General features: G+C 41.5%; 1 protein-coding gene across 1 annotated transcript in view; it reads left to right on the top strand.

Annotated features, from left to right (window-relative positions):
• The window catches only part of CDK18 (cyclin dependent kinase 18), a 455832-nt gene that overhangs the window by 298057 nt on the left and 135284 nt on the right, over window positions 1-22491 (top strand). The window contains exon 9 of the mRNA XM_053706616.1: window positions 11080-11203. Within this exon, the coding sequence (XP_053562591.1) occupies window positions 11080-11203 (124 nt within the window). The remainder of the gene's footprint in view (window positions 1-11079; window positions 11204-22491) is intronic.

Below are 22491 nucleotides of genomic sequence, written 5' to 3'. Positions count from 1 at the left end.
TTAGCTTTAGGGGTTAATACATTTATTATAGTAGCGGCGAGCTCCGGTCGGCAGATTAGGGGTTAATACTTGAAGTTAGGTGGCAGCGATGTTAGGGAGGGCAGATTAGGGGTTAATACTATTTATTATAGGGTTTTTGAGGCGGGAGTGAGGCGGTTTAGGGGTTAATACATTTATTAGAGTAGCGGCGAGCTCCGGTCGGCAGATTAGGGGTTAAAAAGTGTAGGTAGGTAGCGGCGACATTGGGGGGGGGGCAGATTAGGGGTTAATAAATATTATGTAGGTGTCGGCGATGTTAGGGTCAGCAGATTAGGGGTACATAGGGATAATGTAGGTTGCAGCGGTGTGCAGTCGGCAGATTAGGGGTTAAAAAAATTTATTAGAGTGGCGGCGATGTGGGGGGACCTCGGTTTAGGGGTACATAGGTAGTTTATGGGTGTTAGTGTACTTTAGAGCACAGTAGTTAAGAGCTTTATGAACCGGCATTAGCCCAGAAAGCTCTTAACTCCTGACTTTTTTCTGCGGCTGGAGTTTTGTCGTTAGAGTTCTAACGCTCACTTCAGCCAAGACTCTAAATACCAGCGTTAGGCAGATCCCATTGAAAAGATAGGATACGCAATTGACTTAAGGGGATCTGCGGTATGGAAAAGTCGCGGCTGGAAAGTGAGCGTTAGACCCTTTCCTGACTGACCCTAAATACCAGCGGGCAGCCAAAACCAGCGTTCGGACCCTTTAGCGCTGGTTTTGCAGGCTAACGCAGAAATCTAAATCTAGGCGATTGTGTTTTGTCCCTGCATAGTTTACGTGATTTGCTGGGATTACGAATTCTGCTATGGCAGTATGTTTGTAATTCCGGAGGTCCTTGGACAGGAGCTAGAGTCCTCCCTTCCAAGGGGGGAGGATCAGATGACTGCATGGAGAATCCCAGTACCTGCTGTAGGGGGCAATTATTCCCCCCTATTGGTACTCCTTGTGGATTGGATTGTCCGATTTTCAGATCTCTTTCACCAGTGCTTCTCTCCTCTTTTTTGAGGATTGCTATGCTTCCCCTTGCCTTTTTTTGGGGTAGGACTTTTGATCATCTGGTTGTGGAGACTAGGTTCTTACGGACCATTTTTGTCCTTGCAGTATCCCCTTTCTGATCCTATATACTTGGGGATCTGGGGGATTGTTATGCAGTCTCTCTTGCCGTCAACTGATAGGAGTTTTAGGATGCTTGTTCATTCGTTAATTCCTTGAGCTGTAGGTTTTCTGAGGGTTGATCCAGACTAGATCTTTAGAGACTGTCATATTCTCTCAATCATGGAGTTTTTAAATCTTTTGGTTCCTTCCTTTGTCTTTGGACTTTGTGGGTGTTATCTTAGAGGCCTGTTGGGGCTGAGTGGACAGTCACTGGGATACATGAGAGATCAGCGTTCAAGACCCCATGGGGGTATGGCATGCATCAACTTTGGTGCAAATGTAATTTCCAGATAACTTTGTGGATGTTCCACAAGGTTTTTGGTCTTGATCTGGCACCTGGGTTTGGGGGTCTGTTTTTTTAACCTAGTCCTTGTCTTTAACTTGGCATTTTGATTACTCTGTTTTCAAGATTTTAATAGTCTTGGATCTGTCCAGCGTTCAGTAGCAGGCTTGTTTTTCCGGTCCTGGGGAAATCTCCTTGTTCCTACTGGGGTGGTTCTTTTTATCTCTTATGGAGAGATAGAGGAAGTTTTTCCTGGGAATTTCTTTACTGGAATATTCCTGGGTTTCTTCGATTTTCTTATATTTGGAAGGATCTGGTCTACTGCGCCTATTCAGTGGTTAGAGGGTTTCTCTTGTCTGCTGTGTACCTCCCTTCGGGTTTCTGAGGGGTAATGTGGATAGGTATCCTGGATCCCGAGTTAGTCTCTCTGGGTGTCGGTGCCTCCTTCCTGTTTCTTTCCTTAGGAACTCGTGGTTGGAGATTCATTATCTGATCTCTGGGCCTTGTCGATGCTGGGATTTTTAAATTTCTCTTGTCCTTGGGACATTGATGGTCGCTTCTGTGATAGGACTGTTCGATTGGAGTAGGGGTCAGGAATTCTGACTTCTCTGTTTAGGCATCGACAACGTATATTGTCTCCCGAAGGATCCTTACTTAGGTTGGGAGGCCTTGCAGTTGGTTTGGGAACCTTCCCTTAGTGGGTAGTTGGTTCTTCCTTATTGGTCAGGGTGTTGTCCTCCCCTTCCCCGTTTTCTAGTAGGAGAGGAGTTGATCCGCCCTGCTTTCTGAGTTTTTTCTCTTGTTCCTTTCCAGGAATGTCCTGGTGCAAGTTTGTTAGCTACTCGGTTGGCTAGTTACTATGGTTTGACGTTTAGTCTGACTGTCTATCCGATGGAAGCCTGTGGCTTTCGTTTGTGCCGTAAATGGATGTTACTGTTCCGTTCCTGTTCTGCTCTCGGGGGGTTTTCTTACCTATGGGTGTTCAGTTTCTCTTTTCTAGTTAGCTGTCTATGGTAAGGTAGTCTTGTTCTACCTTTTGTCCTTTTGTCCTTCTGGGACTTCGGTTCCGTTTAAGGTTTTACATTGGTTCCTTTTAGATCCATGTAGGAGGTGATCTGAAATTTTTTCTTTTTTGCCATCCTCTGTCAGTAGAGTATTTTCTATGGGACCTTGTCCTCTTGCAGTCTGGTAGCCACTCTTTTTTTCGAGTTATGCTAGGGGCTTCTATCTCTGTTTTGTCCTTGAATGTTTCAGGAGGTTCTTTCGGACCTTCTTATCCGATTCTTCCCCTCTTTCAGTTAAGGAGAATCTAGTGTGGGAGTTTTGTTTGTTGTTTCCCTTGCCATTGTTCATGGAGAGATTTTAATTTGTGTGCTTCTAGAGAGTGGGACTTTTGTCTCCTCAGAGGCTTTTGTGCTCAGTGCAGTCCAGAATTTAGATTGATCTCTAACTGGGATCGTTATGGTTCTAATTGATGGGCAGTTGCCTTGTCCTCTTTCCATATTTTTGTTCTTCCTGCTTCTGTTGAAGTAGTTTTTTATCGAGAATCTGGGTTGTGTCAGGCTGTGGTGCCATCAGAATGGGCCACATTTTTGTTCCCTCCCGTTTGCATTCAGTGTCCTCTATAAGCTTGGGTATTGATTTCCCAAAAGTCATGAATGCAGCTGTGGACTCTCCCCGTTTTAAGAAGAAAAACTTAAATTATGCTTACCTGATAATTTTCTTTTCTTCTGTACGGGGAGAGTCCACAGCTCCCCGCCCGTATTTTCTGTGCATGGCCTTAAATTATTTTTTATTCATTCTTCTGGCACCTTTTATCACCATGATATTTCTCCTACTGTTCCTTGTTCCCTTGGCAGAATGACTGGGGGATGAGGAAAGTATTTAAGCCTTTGGCTGGGGTGTCTTTGCCTCCTCCTGGTGGCCAATTTCTGTATTTCCCAAAAGTAATGAATGCAGCTGTGGACTCTCCCCATACAGAAGAAAAGAAAATTATTAGGTAAGCATAATTTAAGTTTTTGCGCTCAACTTGTAATCTAGCCCTATATTAACAATATTTGCAACAAGCAATAGCAAATATCTCTTAGTCAGGGTGCACAGTTACACAGGTACTGCTAGGGCACTGATACACTCTTGTCTGAGGCTGAAAACATTAGGCAGTAACTTAAAATTCCCTTTTTCTCTTCAATCCCTCCCCTTGAGAATGCTGTATGGTCAGAAAACGTCACAAGCTTCCACTGGCAGTCTGATAGAACCTGTCAATCTATTCACTGCTTCTTCCTGGGTTTTATTTATTGGCTAAAGCCTCCCTGCATCATTTATTTTCTTTTTTGTTTCATTTTCGTTTTCGAATGTGTTAATTTTTGATATGCAAAGAAAATAATAAAATTGGCATTTTCATTATTTTCTTTCATTCTTCTGAAAACAAATGCACATCCCTTTTTTTTAATTTAAATAGTTTTTATACCCAGTGTTACAGAATTTGGTGGCGCTATACAAATAAATGATAATAATAATTAAGGTTTAAACAATACAGATACAGACATTGTATGGTACCACAAGATATAGCATGATAAGACAATCGTGCATAAGTAAAATTGCTATATTAATGGATATAATAAGTAAAACTAAACATACATTACAATAACCTCATTTTTTGACATGATAATATTTCCCTTTATATATCAAGGCTTATTAGAAGTTTTCCCCTATTGAACTGTATTGGACACTTTTGGACTGCTGATTATCGGAAAAAAGTAGAGAGGGGAATGTGAGGGGAAAAGAATAGTAGGGCCTCTTTTGGACCCGCTTTTGTTTGTTGTTTTAAATTGACAGTTATCTTGATGAGGGAACCATCATTACTAATATATCAGAGTAAGGAGTTTGGGGAGTGTTTACTTATATAAGGGCTAATTACTATTTATAATAGTATTAGAGGCTATTAAAATAAGAAATGAACTTCCCTCTCCTACCTCATTCATCCTTCCCCATTATCAGAAATTTCAGATGATGTTATCTCTATGTATGACATATACTTTTATGCCTTCTTACTACTTGTAATCCCCTTATATGTTTGAGTTTTGGGGTCTGCGAGCCCCCTATATTTCTATGTCTTTTGACTTTTTGTGTCAGATTACAATTTTTATCTCAATAAAAGTTTTTGAAACTTAAAAAAAGAAAAGAAATGAGGCCACTACTCTATACTCATCTTACTTGACCTCTCAGCTGCCTTCGACACAGTTGACCACCCCCTCCTCCTACAAACCCTTAGATGTTTTGGCCTCTGTGACACTGCTCTTTCCTGGATTCACTCCTATCTATCTCACAGGTCTTTTTCTGTGTCATTTGTTGGCAACTCCTCCTCTCCAATGCCTCTGTCTGTTGGAGTACCTCAAGGATCTGTTCTGGGTCTTCTACTCTTCTCCACCATTTATACTTCTTTGCTGAGTAAACTTAACAGTTATGGCTTCAAATATCACCTTTATGCTGATTACACTCAGATCTACCTCTCCACCCCTGCTCTACCTCTGTCCTTTCTCATGTCAGCGACTGCTTATCTGGTTTTTCTTCCTGGATGGCCTCTCACCACCTAAAGATTAACATGTCCAAGACTGAGCTCCTTCTTAACCCCCCCCCCCAAGCTCTACGCCGACTTCTGACTTCTCTAGCCCTGTTGAGGGCACCACCATTTCCCCATCGCCCCAAGTCCACTGCCTCGGAGTTACACTTGACTCAAATCTATCCTTCGTCCCCCATATCCAATCGCTTTCTACATTCTGCTGCAACCATCTACGCAATATTTCCAAGATTCGCCCTTTTCTTAACGCTAACACCGCAAAGCAAATAATCCACTCCCTTGTTATTTCCCGACTTGACTACTGCAATAACCTACTTACTGGCCTTCCTCTTTCTTGCCTCTCCCCCCTTCAATCCATCCTAAATGCCTCTGCCAGGCTGATCCACCTTTCCCGTCGTTCTGTATCTGCTGCGTCTCTCTGTAAGTCCCTTCATTGACTCCACATTCACAGCAGAATTAAATTCAAAATTCTCACCCTTACATACAAAGCTCTCACCAACGCCACTCCCCTCTACCTATTCTCCCTAATAAACAAGTATACTCCAGCTCGCCCACTAAGATCCAACACTGACCTGCTCCTTGCATCTGCGACTATCACCTCTTCTCATGCTAGACTGCAGGACTTCTGTCATGCAGCACCTACCCTCTGGAACGCTCTCCCTCGGGCTGTCAGACTTTGCCCTAATCTTTCTTCCTTTAAATGCTCCCTGAAGACTTTTCTGTTCAGGGAAGCCTACCACCCAACTCAATAATGAATTAATTTCACTTACCTAACATTTCCCTCATCTAACTCTGCATTAACATCTTTCTCAATCTTGCAGTCCTCATCTCCTGTTTCTCAACCTCCTACCCTTCTAGATTGTAAATTCCCACAGGAATAGGGGCCTCAATTCCTCCTGTATGTATTTGTAAATGTTGTCCTGTCTCTTACAAGTTTTATATCATTGTTTTATTTAAATGAAGTGTACCCATGGACAACGCTGCAGAATATGTTAGCGCTTCATAAATAAAGTATAATAATAATAATAATAATAATAATAAAGTAAGGATTAAGTAGAGTATACATACTTATATATGGCTAATTGCTATTTATATTATTATTAGAGGCTATTAAAATAAGAAATAAGCGAGAGTAAGGATTTAGTAGAGTATACATACTTATATACAGGCTAATTGCTATTTTTATTAGTATTAGAGGCTATTAAAATAAGAAATTAGGGTGAGTAAGGATTGAGTAGAGTATTCATACTTAAGAAGCTAATAGATTTTGATGCGCTCTCTCGGCCGCAGACAGCACACCATTGAGCTAAGGTAAATTAGAATGACCCCTAAGAAATCTATACTCACAATGTTTATGAATCATGAACCTAATGTTAAAGGGACAGTCAACACCAGAATTGTTGTTGTTTTAAAAGAGAGATAATCCCTTTATAACCCATTACCCAGTTTTGCATAACCAACACTGTTATATTAATATACTTTTTACCTCTGTGATTAACTTGTATCTAAGCAGCCCCCTGATCACATGACATTTTATTTATTATCTATTGACTTTCATTTTAGCCAATTAGTGCAGTGTCTGCCACAATCCACGGGCGTGATCACAATGTTATCCATATGGTTTACATGAACTAGCTCTACCCTGTTGGGAAAAGCAAATAAAAAAGCACTGATAACAGGGGGCCTTCAAGGGCTTAGAAATTATCATATGAGCCTTCCTAGGTTTAGCTTTCAACTAATAATACCAAGAGAACAACGCAAAATTGGTGATAAAAGTAAATTGGAAAGTTGTTTAAAATTACAGGCCCTATTTGAAACATGAGAGTTTTTTTTGGACTTGACTGTCCCTTTAAGCAGAGTATTATACTCTATATATGCTTGCTTGGGGGTTAAGCTTGGGCTGCTTTAAGCTTTCTATCTGTCACATAATATTGCAGGGTATAAATGAGATGCTGTGAGGCACTATATACCACTGGGCCCAGATAAGGGATATAAGTGGACATGATGGGGTTTTATCTACTATTGTATAAAAACGTATTACAAAAGTGACTGTAATAATCCATCAGAGGTTCATAACTGATTCAAGCTTAAGCATTACGTATATACACTGCTCACTATTGGCAAACATTTAGGTCCATCAAGTCTTACTCATATAAGAATACCCGTTAGCGCACTTAAGTTATCTAACATGGATAAATAAAACATAGGGGTTTAATTACAAAGTGGGGAAACCTCCTCTGCTGGATCATAATAGGATGTTGCAGCCATAGTTCAGAACTGGCTTAGTTAAAGTCAGACAGAGAGTAGGTAACATAAGTATCATAAATGACAAATGAACAGCTTATCTACACAGCCAATAATATGGGTGCAATGAGCATCTAGCACTATGGATATGTGTTAGTGTACTTAACTAATCTAACAGGGGAAGATTAAACATAGGGGTATAATTAAAAACTGGGGAAACAACCTCTACTGAGTCATAATGATATGATGTAGCCATAGGTCAGAACTGGTCTAGTCAAGGCTAGACAGAGAAAAGATAACATTGATATAACATATGGGTAGCGCTGCAGAATCTGTTGGCGCTCTACAAATAACCGATAATAATAATAATAATAATGGGTAATATAAAAAACTAAAACCCATTAAATCCAATCGATACTTGAATAAAATAATTAAGTGGGACAGTTTGATGCATATCTATCCCCTGTACCTCAAACGGATATTCAACTTATGTTTAGCCGCTTTTTAACTTACACTGGACCTGTTCTAACAACCACATGCAATGGTGTCAGTTTCTATCAGGCCTGTCAGTCCCAGCCATAAGTGTCATATATTGGGCTTCAGATCCCACTCAGCCCACTCCATGTCAGTCATTTTGACAAGTACTTACTCGGGAGGGAAGCCCCAAGAAGAAGGAGCACTCGTTCTGTGAGTTGATTGCTTGTGATCGTTCTGTTACAGTGGGGCCCCAGCTTCCTTGGGTGGTTTGGAGCCCTCCACTTATTTTTTCCTTCAGCTCCGGTCACAGGCAGGGGTGGATAGGTGGTAGAGAACAGACTGTATTTCAGAAGAGGTTAGTCTAATGCGGGTTCGTCTACGGTTCTTGGCTTCAGCCTCAACTGCCACTCGGGTTTCATTTGGATAGGCGATCTCCCCTGTTGAAGTATAGAGCGCCAACACTTGCCTCTTATGTTCGGCTCCCAACAGCAGCTCAGGTATAGGTGGCTGCACAACGTGGGACCAGGCTTCCACAGCCACATGGCCCTCCCGTTGGGAGTCCAGGGTGATTCAGAGTTTTTTGTTACTTAGGCTCGCATTGCCCTTCTGGTGGAAAGAAGGGAGAATCTGTAAGTCAGGCCCATCTGTCTTTATAGGCGCAGGTCTACGATTTAGTACTTCTGGACGTGTGTAACAGGCATTGCCTATTTGTCTGTAGGAGTCAGAAGTCTTTACGCTGGCTATGCCTGACCAAGAAGGCACAGTTTTGCGGTTATTTTCACTTGGTGGGACTGCTGCGTTTGCAGGTTTTAGGAGGAGCCTACATAACTCTACCTCTAAGCTCCAGTAGTGGTCCTGTATAATCTATACCATCTTGTTTTCCCACGTGTTTAGGGCCTCCATTTTTGGAACGATATTTGTATAGCTCCCCTTCAAACACCCTTACAAGTAGCTGGAGTGTCCAGTAAGATGGTTCCTTTTTTTACTATAATAGGCAGTCTATTAAAGACTGTTGTACCCCGATGCACGGGGGGGGTCGGAATCCTGTAGAAAGGCTGCTGCCTAAGATTTCGACGGACCAAATCTGGGTCCCATAGGTCATAAGTTCTGCACTTTTAGTTTAATTCAATGCTGCTCTTCTCTATCTAATCAAAGATGAGATGGATGTCAGTCGATATGGCAGAATCACTGCATAAATCGGCGGATTGAGCATATCGCTTTAGGAGCTCCAGATATTGCGACCTTCCATGGTTGTTGCCTAGCCACGCCCCTACATCCCTCTTTTTTAACAGCTGTTTAAAACTTCTGCACAGTATTATATATGTACAGTATGTAAGAATATATATATATATATATTTTTTTTTTATATATATATATGTATATATATATATATATATATATATATACATACATACAAGCACAAGTGTACATGTATTTGCTGTTTAATGTCCGTTTAATGTTTTGGAGACTGAGGTATGTGGTTTTAGAGTTTACTTTGAAGGCGTATTTTCAGATGCAGATGAGAGGTTTTGTATGGGTTCCTGGGTTGCTTATTTGGGTTTCTGACATTCTGTAAATATTTTTATGTTAATGATCTCTCTAATCCATAGTGATTAGTATTATTTGAAAATGTATTTAACTGCTACACATTTCTTTATTCATACTGATGCTATGGTTGGAGATGTTATAGGTAAAGGAAACCTGTTACTGTTCTGCATATTTTAGGATTAAATTCACATTAATGCTGAACGAATGTTATATTTGTTCAGATTTTTATAGTTAAGGGTTTTTATATTTTTATATTTAAAGGTACAGTGAAGTCATAATTATACATTCATGAGTTAGACAGAGCATACAATTGTAAACAACATTCCAATTTACTTCTATTATTTAATTAGCTTCCTTCTTTTGGTATTCTTTGCTGAAAGGTTTATCTAGGTATGCTCAGGAGCAGCAAAGAACCTAGGTTCTAGCTGCTGATTGGTGGCTGCATATATATACCGATTATCATTGGCTCACCCATGTCTTCAGTTAGAAACCATTAGTGCATTGCTGCTCCTTCAACAAATGATACCAAGAGAATTAGGCACATTTATTAATAGAAGTAAACTGGAAAGTTGTTTAAAACAGTGTTAATTTTGACAGCAAATTTCAATTTAGTCTTAGTTTTAGTCTTTTGACTAAAATGCCATTTTAGTTTTAGTCGTATTTTAGTCATCTGAATTGTTTTAGTTTTAGTCGACTGAATCTCCAGTAGATTTTAGTCAACTAAAATCTTAGGGGTGTAGTTAAAGTGTACTGCATTATTTAAGCATTTCTCTGTAATTTGCAAACTGATTATATACTCCAGGAGTAAACATAACACCTGTTAATATTTATGGTATTAAGGTTTAAACATGCAATACAGACACAGATTTAGCCGTTGTGATATGTAACATCTTTATTACAATTAAAATTAAATAAAACCAAGTTTCATAAACAAACAGAAGTGCAACTTTAAAATATAAATAAAACAAAACTGTATTGGCTGTATTGAACATATTACCCAATATAAAAATTTAACAGTTCTCTGTTAATAATTAAAACAAGTATAAAGTAACTCAACACAACAAAATGTTTCTGCAGCTAGCACAGGCACAGCATAACTTAAACCTATACTCGTGGGTTATGCTTATTTCTATAGGAAGAATCAATTGATTGTTCACAGATTCGAAAACGTTTTGGCAACGATATTTGCACTGCTCTAGAACTTCCAAACTCATTATATACTCCTGGAGTAAAGGTTTATTAACCTGTTTTTATTTATGGTATTAAGGTTTGAACATGCAATACAGATTTAACAGATTTAGCTGTTGTGGTAGATAACATGTCTTTATCTTAAAATGTAATAAAATTACGTTTCGTAAATTTTACAAAAGAGCAGTAATTGGATATGGATTGATTATAACAACTTGCATAAAATGTTTTTGTCAGCAAATTTTGATTTAGTTTTAGTCATAGTCTTGACTAAAATGTCATTTTGATTTAGTTTTAGTCATAGTCTTTTGACTAAAATGTCATTTTAGTTTTAGTCGTATTTTAGTCATCAGAATTTCTTTAGTTTTATAGTCATTTTAGTCTAGTTTTAGTCGATGAAATTAACACTGGTTTAAAATTGTATGTTCTACCTAAATCATGAAATAATTTTTTTGTGTTTCATGCCCCTTTAAGGATTTATATAATAGTTTTAGATATTTTAAGATTTTTTTCAGATTGGATTTAGAGTTAGCATTTCTAATGTCTCTGATTGTTAAAATAACTTTTTTTTGTACCCTAGATTTTCATGTTCCAGCTACTCCGTGGTCTATCGTACTGTCACCAAATGAAAATTCTGCACAGAGACCTCAAACCACAAAACTTGCTGATCAATGAAAAGGGAGAGTTGAAGCTGGCAGATTTTGGTATGTATGTGGGAAGCAGTAAGACCATATTCAGAGGTTGTCACAATGCTAGGCTTTCAACTCTGTCTCACTTCACAGATTATTTATGCATTGAACTTTTATGACTGGAATCCCCATACAGTTTTATCAACTACTCTTTCAGCAAAGAGATATACTTTCATTATTAGCTTTGCTCCCTTTTTCTGTAACTTAAAGGGACAGTCTACTTGAGAATTTGTATTGTTTAAAAAGATTAATCCCTTTAATGCCCATTCCCCAGTTTTGCATAACCAACACGGTTATAGTAATATTATTTTTACCTCTGTGATTACCTTGTATCTACGCCTCTGCAGACTGCCCTCTTATTTCAGTTGTTTTATAGACTTGCATTTTAGCCAATCAGTGCCCTCTCATAAGTAACTCCACAGGAGTGAGCACAATGTTATATATATGGCACACATGAACTAACACCCTCTAGCTGGGAAAAAATGTCAAATAGATTCAGATAAGGCCTTCAAGTGCTTAGAAATTAGCATATGAGCCTACCTAGGTTTAGCTTTCAACTAAGAATTACAAGAGAACAAAGCAAATTTGATGATAAAAGTCAATTGGAAAGTTGTTTAAAATTGCATGCCTTTTCTGAATGATGAACGTTTAATTTTGACTAAACTGTCCCTTTAACTCTTGAAGTCATATCCCAGACAAATCACGCCTTCAAGCCTAACTATGATACTTTCTGCTTAATTACTGTAGTAGTTCATTTACATCTGTCCCTCATTGGAGACTGAAAAACAAAGTGCACAAATACATAAAAAATACATGTACTCTCATATATACACTATCTAATAAAAAGTATACAAATAAATAGTAATAAAAAAAAGTTATAAGGGTTCCAAGGTATATGTTATATGACAAGGTGTTTGACTGCAAATGGCTATAAGAATATGTACATATAAATGTGTATTTAGGTATTTATATGTGTATACATGTATAAACATACATACAACGGTAGGAGTAGGTGCACTCTCACAAACTTCATTCACTCGCCAGGGTGTTGAATAGTGGATAAGATAAAGTCAATAGAAGACAGCACTCTCTGAACTTGACAATAGCTGCAACAAGTACCTTTTATTCAGTGATGTTTCAGGAGTTTCTGGTCTGATGAAGGGGTGCACTCCCCAAAACGTCACTGAATAAAAGGCACTTGTTGCACCTGTTGTCAAGTCCAGAGAGTGTTCTTCCACACACACATATATATACTGTATATAGACTTATACACACACACACTGGAGCCCTTTCCACTCAAATACCTTAAAAATATATATTATTTTTAATCAATATTAATATTTAATAATGTGTTTTACTGGGTTTTCTCTGTAAATATTTTACATTCCAATGTTCTTTAAATAGGGGGAAATGTTCTATGTATTTTTAAATATATATTCCAATCTATATCTTTATTTACCCATACCTATCTATATACACAGATATATATATTATACAAAATAATAATCATATATATTTATAAATAAATATTTAAAATAAATAGAACATTTTCTTCTATGTGAGGAACATTGGAATGTAAAATATTCACAATTAATGACGGGTATAGTGCACTAGGTTAAATGTGGCCAGTTAGCGTGCAAGCAATAGGTGTCAGTTTTTTTTTTTTTTAAATTTAGCTTGAAGTTAGCGTGGTCTTGATATCTGAAATCCAATAGTTAGCATGTGCCGTGCCCAAACATTTTACTTTCAACTTGTAATATCCGCAATAGCCCGAGCGCATTAAAAGTTTACTTCTGGCTGGGGGGTTTGCTCGCAAGCGAAAGAGCTAAAAGCTAAATATCACGCCACTTGTAATCTGGCCATCTATGTATATAAAAAATGTCTTATATCCCTTTAAAGGTATAGTGTACTGTAACTTTGGTTTCCCTTTGTGTTTTTAATGACTTATACCAACTGCAGAGTATAAAATATATAGGAAATTGCTAAGGTTTATATGAACTGTTTATCTTATCAGTCTCTATACACACAAAGCTTCTTTATCTTATCTCTGTATAAAAACAGTACGTAGAAAATTTAAAATTGATATTGTATTACATATCTCTCCCACCATCTACTTTCCTCTGCTGGCTCTTGTTTACATATCTTTTCTGCATCAATTACCAAGTATAGGCTATAGTTTCAAGGGGCAAATCATCTATTTTAAATGACAAAATAAAAGTAAGCTATTTGTAAACAATTTAAAGGGACACCAATGACACACTTGCTTTGTTGTATTGCTTCTAGCCCAGAAATCCTCCTGCACTGTGTTGCATTTACAACTCCATTTAGCATTAAAACAATTTTTTACTTTTTATTTGGTATCTTACAAAGGCCCCCAAACTCCTCCTCCTTCGTCCTCATAGCTGTTATTTTTTCCCCTTATACTAGTTCTCAGAATTGCCAGTGACATCACAACGTTGAGCGACATATCACGCATGCGCATTGTATGTACCTTCTAGTGTTTAGCACCGGAAGAACAGGGGAACTATCGCACCATATCTGCTGGTTGCAACTTCCTGCTTCGAATGTAGCTTCTTAGAAAGGGATTTTTTTCACACACGGATCCTCTCCCATTTTATCTTTGAAACGGAAAGGTTTTGTGCAGACAAGAAGCAATGGACACAGAGTAATCAAATATTTGTCCTGCTGAGGCAAAGCTGCAGCATTTATATTCTTAGTGTGGGCAACACTGTCAGATCACAGTACCTTACACATTCTAATTTATTTAAAAGCAAATACAGGTATCTTAAATAAACTTTACATTAGCAATATTTTAGCAAGTTGTATTCCACTACTTATGCAAGTGCCGACACACCAGAAATAAAGAGCCTGTTAAATTGCTAAGCAATGTTGAAGTTGATTGAACAGATGTATGATGCATTCATAACGACATAAGCAACGTTAAAATCTGTATCAACAAGCAATGTGTCCTCTTCCTTCTATCATCTGGGGGAACTAGTGGTAAATGAAAAACATGGTTCCTTCTTTCTACAGCCAAACTTGCATTGCGCATGCGAAAAATATTATGAACGAATCCCCTTCACTATTTACGAGTCAGGCCTGAATCGCCTTGATAATAGAACAAAGAAATGTACTGGTCATGTATGGGAGGAGTTAGGGGGCCATTTTACTTTGTAAGACGTCAAAGAAAAATTTGAAAAATGTTTTTAATGCTACAAGGAGTTATTAATGCTACATTGATGCTAGAGAAAGATATGAGGTCTCAAGTGTTAGGGAAAAAATGGCTGCAAAGTGCTTTAACATTCAGATACATACATATACATGTCTAAATATGTATATGTATGTATATATATATATATATATATTTATATGCGTTTACACATGTGTATTTATTTATTTATATGTGTATATGTATTTACAGACATATATATATATATATATATACACACATATCAACACATAAATACATATGTATACACACACACACACATATATATACTAGTCCTAAAGCCCTTCACACGGGCCATTTTTTGCATTACAGCGGTCCCAACCCCTGCGCTCTCTCCCTCCCCCTCTCTTTTGCTCTCTCTCTCCCCCCTCTCTTTTCCTCTCTCTCTCCCCCTCTCTTTTGAGCTCTCTCTCTCCCCCTTCTCTTTTGAGCGCTCTCTCTCCCCCTCTCTTTTGCGCTCTCTCTCTCCCCCTCTCTTTTGCGCTCTCTCTCTCCCCCTCTCTTTTGCTCTCTCTCTCCCCCTCTCTTTTGCGCTCTCTCCCCCTCTCTTTTGCGCTCTCTCTCTCCCCATCTCTTTTGCGCTCTCTCTCCCCCTCTCTTTTGTGCTCTCTCTCTCCCCCATCTCTTTTGCGCTCTCTCTCTCCCCCATCTCTTTTGCGCTCTCTCCCCCCTCTCTCTCCCCCCTCTCTTTTGCGCTCTCTCTCCCCCCTCTCTTTAGCGCTCTCTCTCTCCCCCATCTCTTTTGCGCACTCTCCCCCCTCTCTCTCTCCCCCCTCTCTTTTGCACTCTCTCTCTCCCCCTCTCTTTTGTGCTCTCTCTCCCCCCTCTCTTTTGCGCTCTCTCCCCCCTCTCTTTTGCGCTCTCTCCCTCCTCTCTTTTGCGCTCTCTCCCTCCTCTCTTTTGCGCTCTCTCCCCGTCTCTTTTGCGCTCTCTCCCCCCTCTTTTGCGCTCTCTCTCCCCCTCTCTTTTGCGCTCTCTCTCTCCCCATCTCTTTTGCGCTCTCTCTCCCCCTCTCTTTTGCGCTCTCTCTCTCCCCCATCTCTTTTGCGCTCTCTCCCCCATCTCTTTTGCGCTCTCTCCCCCCTCTCTCTCCCCCCTCTCTTTTGCGCTCTCTCTCCCCCCTCTCTTTAGCGCTCTCTCTCTCCCCCATCTCTTTTGCGCTCTCTCCCCCCTCTCTCTCTCCCCCCTCTCTTTTGCACTCTCTCTCTCCCCCATCTCTTTTGCGCTCTCTCCCCCCTCTCTTTTGCACTCTCTCTCTCCCCCTCTCTTTTGTGCTCTCTCTCCCCCCTCTCTTTTGCGCTCTCTCCCCCCTCTCTTTTGCGCTCTCTCCCTCCTCTCTTTTGCGCTCTCTCCCTCCTCTCTTTTGCGCTCTCTCCCCCTCTCTTTTGCTCTCTCTCCCCCCTCTCTTTTGTTCTCTCTCTCTCCCCCCTCTTTTGCTCTCTCTCTCCCCCCTCTCTTTTGCACGCTCTCTCTCCCCCTCTTTTTTGCACTCTCTCTCCCCCCTCTTTTGCTCTCTCTCTCCCTCTCTTTTGCGCTCTCTCCCCCCCTCTCTTTTGCTCTCTCTCTCTCTCTCTCTCTCTCTCTCTCTCTTTTGCTCTCTCTCCCCCTCTCTCTCCCCTCTCTTTTGCACGCTCTCTCTCCCCCTCTTTTGCGCTCTCTCTCCCCCCTCTTTTGCTCTCTCTCTCTCCCTCTCTTTTGCGCTCTCTTCCCCCCTCTCTTTTGTGCTCTCTCTCCCCCCCCTCTCTCTCTCTCCCCCCCTCTCTCTCTCTCTCTCTCCCCCCCTCTCTCTCTCTCCCCCCTCTCTCTTTCTCTCTCTCTCCCCCCTCTCTCTCTCTCTTTCTCTCCCCCTCTCTCTCTCTCCCCCCTCTCTCTCTCTCCCCCCTCTCTTTTGCGCGCTCTCTCTCCCTCCTCTTTTGCTCTCTCTCTCCCCCTCTCTTTTGCGCTCTCCCCCTCTCTTTTGCTCTCTCTCTCCCCCATCTCTTTTGCGTTCTATTCCCCTCTCTTTTGCTCTCTCTCCCTCCCCTCTCTCTCCCTCCCCTCTCTCTCCCCCCTCTCTCTCTCCCTTCTCTCTCTCTCTCCCCCCCTCTCTATCTCTCTCCCCCCCCTCTATCTCTCTCTCCCCTCTCTCTCTCTCTCTCTCTCCCCCCCTCTCTCTCTCTCCCCCCTCTCTCTCTCTCCCCCCTCTCTCTCCCCCCCTCTCTCTCTTCCCCCTCTCTCTCTCTCCCCCCTTTCCCCCCCCCCTTTCTCCCCCCTCTCTCTCCCCCCTCTCTCTCCCCCTCTCTCCCCCATCTCTCTCTCTCTCCCCCCCCTCTCTCTCTCTCTCCCCTCCTCTATCCCCCTCTCTCTCTCTCTCTCCCCCCCCCTCTCTCTCTCCCCCCTCATCTCTTTCCCCTCTATCGTGCGACCGCACCCGGCCACGCCCCCTTCACCCACGGCCACGCCCCCTTCAGACCATTCACGCCCGGCCATGCCCCTTCACGTCCCGCTCTCTCCCGGCCACGCCCCCGCTCACGCCCGGCCACGCCCACTTCTGCCGCAGATCAGCTAGGGACTCAAAGGCCAGGTGTGTTTGTCCTCGTGCTGTCTCTACTGTGCATGACAGCTTCGGACAAACACCCTTGGCCTTTTATATTATAGGATATATATATATATATATATATATATATATATATATATATATATATATATATAAATATATAAGTGCATTGGAACTCTTTGCAGACAATTAGCAGAAATCATGAAAAATCATATTTATACAATATTCATATTTAATAAAGTGTTTGTGTATTTACTGTAAATACTTCCCATTCCCCAATAGGGGAATATGTTCTAAGTATTTTTAAATAGATATTTCTATATATATATCTGTATATACAGTATTTATACCTATAAAACATAATTTATGCTTACCTGATAAATTCCTTTCTCCTGTAGTGTAGTCAGTCCACGGGTCATCCATTACTTATGGGATTATAACTCCTCCCTAACAGGAAGTGCAAGAGGATCACCCAAGCAGAGCTGCTATATAGCTCCTCCCCTCTACGTCATATCCAGTCATTCGACCGAAAACCAAACGAGAAAGGAGAAACTATAGGGTGCAGTGGTGACTGGAGTATAATTTAAAATTTAGACCTGCCATAAAAAACAGGGCGGGCCGTGGACTGACTACACTACAGGAGAAAGGAATTTATCAGGTAAGCATAAATTATGTTTTCTCCTGTTAAGTGTAGTCAGTCCACGGGTCATCCATTACTTATGGGATACCAATACCAAAGCTAAAAGTACACGGATGACGGGAGGGACAGGCAGGCTCTTTACACGGAAGGAACCACTGCCTGAAGAACCTTTCTCCCAAAAACAGCCTCCGAAGAAGCAAAAGTGTCAAATTTGTAAAATTTGGAAAAAGTGTGAAGTGAAGACCAAGTCGCAGCCTTGCAAATCTGTTCAACAGAGGCCTCATTCTTAAAGGCCCAAGTGGAAGCCACAGCTCTGGTAGAATGAGCTGTAATTCTTTCAGGAGGCTGCTGTCCAGCAGTCTCATAGGCTAAACGTATTATGCTACGAAGCCAAAAAGAGAGAGAGGTGGCCGAAGCCTTTTGACCTCTCCTCTGTCCAGAATACACGACAAACAGGGAAGAAGTTTGTCGAAAATCTTTAGTTGCCTGTAAATAAAATTTCAGGGCACGGACAATGTCCAGATTGTGCAGAAGTCGTTCCTTCTTTGAAGAAGGGTTAGGGCACAATGATGGAACAACAATCTCTTGATTGATATTCCTGTTGGTAACTACCTTAGGTAAGAACCCAGGTTTAGTACGCAGAACTACCTTGTCTGAATGGAAAATCAGATAAGGGGAATCACAATGTAAGGCCGATAACTCAGAGACTCTTCGAGCCGAGGAAATAGCCATTAAAAACTGAACTTTCCAAGATAACAGCTTGATATCAATGGAATGAAGGGGTTCAAACGGAACACCCTGTAAAACGTTAAGAACTAAGTTTAAGCTCCATGGTGGAGCAACAGTTTTAAACACAGGCTTAATCCTGGCCAAAGCCTGACAAAAAGCCTGAACGTCTGGAACTTCTGACAGACGTTTGTGTAAAAGGATGGACAAAGCTGAGATCTGTCCCTTTAACGAACTAGCGGATAAACCCTTTTCTAGACCTTCTTGTAGAAAGGACAATATCCTAGGAATCCGAACCTTACTCCATGAGTAACTCTTGGATTCGCACTAATGTAAGTATTTACGCCATATTTTATGGTAAATTTTCCTGGTAACAGGTTTCCTAGCCTGTATTAAGGTATCAATTACTGACTCCGAAAATCCACGCTTTGATAAAATCAAGCGTTCAATCTCCATGCAGTCAGCCTCAGAGAAATTAGATTTTGGTGTTTGAAAGGACCCTGAATTAGAAGGTCCTGTCTCAGAGGCAGAGACCAAGGTGGACAGGATGACATGTCCACTAGATCTGCATACCAGGTCCTGCGTGGCCACGCAGGTGCTATTAGAATCACCGATGCTCTCTCCTGTTTGATCCTGGCAATCAATCGAGGAAGCATCGGGAAGGGTGGAAACACATAAGCCATGTTGACGGCCCAAGGTGCTGTCAGAGCATCTATCAGAACCGCTCCCGGGTCTCTGGACCTGGATCCGTAGCAAGGAAGTTTGGCCATGAGATCCAGATCTGGTTTGCCCCAACGCCGAAGTATTTGGGCAAAAACCTCCGGATGAAGTTCCCACTCCCCCGGATGAAAAGTCTGACGACTTAGAAAATCCGCTTCCCAGTTCTCCACACCTGGGATGTGGATCGCTGATAGGTGGCAAGAGTGAGACTCTGCCCAGAGAATTATCTTTGAAACTTCCATCATCGCTAGGGAACTCCTTGTCCCTCCCTGATGGTTGATGTAAGCCACAGTCGTGATGTTGTCCGACTGAAACCTGATGAACCTCAGAGTTGCTAACTGAGGCCAAGCCAGAAGAGCGTTGAAAACTGCTCTTAATTCCAGAATATTTATGAGGGCATCCCCTTGGACAGATGTGGCCGAGAAAGCCACCATAGAAGAGAATTTCTGGTCTCCTGATCCAGATTCAGCATAGGGGACAAATCTGAGTAATCCCCATTCCACTGACTTAGCATGCACAATTGCAGTGGTCTGAGATGCAGGCGTGCAAAGGGGACTATGTCCATTGCCGCTACCATTAAGCCTATTACCTCCATGCATTGAGCCACTGACGGGTGTGGAATGGAATGAAGGACACGGCAAGCATTTAGAAGTTTTGTTAACCTGTCTTCTGTCAGGTAAATTTTCATTTCTACAGAATCTATAAGAGTCCCCAAGAAGGGAACTCTTGTGAGTGGCACTAGAGAACTCTTTCCTTTGTTCACTTTCCACCCATGTGACCTTAGAAATGCCAGTACAAACTCTGTATGAGACTTAGCAGTTTGGAGACTTGACGCTTGTATCAGAATGTCGTCTAGGTACGGAGCTACCGATATTCCTCGCGGTCTTAGTACCGCCAGAAGAGAACCCAGAACCTTTGTAAAGATTCTTGGAGCAGTAGCTAACCCGAAGGGAAGAGCTACAAACTGGTAATGCCTGTCTAGGAAGGCAAATCTTAGGTACCGGTAATGATCTTTGTGAATCGGTATGTGCAGGTAGGCATCCTTTAAATCCACTGTGGTCATGTACTGACCCTTTTGGATCATGGGTAAGATTGTCCGAATAGTTTCCATTTTGAATGATGGAACTCTTAGGAATTTGTTTAGGATCTTTAAATCCAAGATTGGTCTGAAGGTTCCTTCCTTCTTGGGAACCACAAACAGATTTGAGTAAAACCCTTGTCCGTGCTCCGACCGCGGAACCGGGCGGATCACTCCCATTAGTAAAAGATCTTGTACACAGCGTAGAAACGCCTCTTTCTTTATCTGGTTTGTTGACAACCTTGAAAGATGAAATCTCCCTTTTGGAGGAGAAGCTTTGAAGTCCAGAAGATATCCCTGAGATATGATCTCTAACGCCCAGGGATCCTGGACATCTCTTGCCCAAGCCTGGGCAAAGAGAGAAAGTCTGCCCCCTACTAGATCCGTTTCCGGATTGGGGGCCCTCACTTCATGCTGTCTTAGGGGCAGCAGCAGGTTTTCTGGCCTGCTTGCCCTTGTTCCAGGTCTGGTTAGGTTTCCAGCCCTGTCTGAATCAAGCAACAGATCCTTCCTGTTTTGGAGCGGAGGAAGTTGGTGCTGCTCCTGCCTTGAAGTTACGAAAGGCACGAAAATTAGACTGTTTAGCCCTTGGTTTGGCTCTGTCTTGAGGCAGGGCATGGCCCTTACCTCCAGTAATGTCAGCGATAATTTCTTTCAAACCGGGCCCGAATAATGTCTGCCCTTTGAAAGGTATGTTAAGCAATTTAGATTTAGAAGTCACATCGGCTGACCAGGACTTTAGCCACAGCGCTCTGCGCGCCTGAATGGCGAATCCGGAATTCTTGGCCGTAAGATTCGTTAGATGTACTACGGCATCCGAAATAAATGAATTAGCTAGCGTAAGGGCTTTAAGCTTGTTTGTAATCTCATCCAATGGAGCTGTTTCAAGGGTCTCTTCCAGAGACTCAAACCAGAATGCCGCCGCAGCCGTGACAGGTGCAATGCATGCGAGGGGTTGTAATATAAAACCTTGTTGAGTAAACATTTTCTTAAGATAACCCTCTAACTTTTTATCCATTGGATCTGAAAAGGCACAGCTATCCTCCACCGGGATAGTGGTACGCTTAGCCAGAGTAGAAACTGCTCCCTCCACCTTAGGGACCGTCTGCCATAAGTCTCGTGTGGTGGCGTCTATTGGAAACATTTTTCTAAATATAGGAGGGGGGGAAAAGGGTACACTGGGCCTATCCCACTCCTTGGTAATAATCTCTGTAAGCCTCTTAGGTATAGGAAAGACGTCAGTACACGCCGGTACTGCATAGTATCTATCCAGCCTACATAATTTCTCTGGGATTGCAACCGTGTTACAATCATTCAGAGCCGCTAATACCTCCCCTAATAGTACACGGAGGTTCTCAAGCTTAAATTTAAAATTTGAAATGTCTGAATCCAGTCTATTTGGATCAGATCCGTCACCTACAGAATGAAGCTCTCCGTCTTCATGCTCTGCCACTTGTGACGCAGTATCAGACATGGCTCTAACATTATCAGCGTACTCTGTTCTCACCCCAGAGTGGTCGCGTTTACCTCTAAGTTCTGGCAAATTAGATAAAACTTCAGTCATAACATTAGCCATGTCTTGTAAAGTGATTTGTAATGGCCGCCCTGATGTACTTGGCGTCACAATATCACGCACCTCCCGAGCGGGAGATGCAGGTACTGACACGTGAGGAGAGTTAGTCGACATAACTTTCCCCTCGATGTCTGGTGAAATTTTCTTGACATGTACAGATTGGCTTTTATTTAAAGTAGCACCAATGCAATTAGTACACAAATTTCTATTGGGCTCCACATTGGTCTTAGAACATATTGCACAAAGAGATTCCTCTGTGTCAGACATGTTTAAACAAACTAGCAATTAGACTAGCAAGCTTGGAAAATACTTTTCAACAATATTCAAGCAATATAAACAAACGTTACTGTGCCTTTAAGAAGCACACACAAACTGTCACAGTTGAAATAACAATGAACCGGATTAGTTATAGAAACCAATTTTTTACAGTAAATGCATTGATTTAGCAAAGGAATGCACCCACTAGCAAATGGATGATTAACCCCTTAATACCGGAAAAACGGATAACAATAAAATATAAACGTTTTTATCACAGTCAAAACACAATCTCACAGGTCTGCTGTGAGTGATTACCTCCCTCAAAACTAGTTTTGGAGACCCCTGAGCTCTGTAGAGACGTCCTGGATCATGCAGGGAGAACAAGGAAGACTTGTGACTGAATTTCTACTGCGTAGAAAAGCGCCAAAATAGGTCCCTCCCACTCATATACAACAGTGGAGAAGCTCAATAAACTGATTTTATTTAAAACAAACGACAGCCAAGTGGAAATTAATGCCCATAAAATTTTTCACCAAGTACCTC

Source organism: Bombina bombina, chromosome 3 (genome assembly GCF_027579735.1).
Source record: "Bombina bombina isolate aBomBom1 chromosome 3, aBomBom1.pri, whole genome shotgun sequence".
Lineage (NCBI taxonomy): Eukaryota > Metazoa > Chordata > Amphibia > Anura > Bombinatoridae > Bombina > Bombina bombina.
This window is presented reverse-complemented; position numbering and strand designations above follow the sequence as displayed.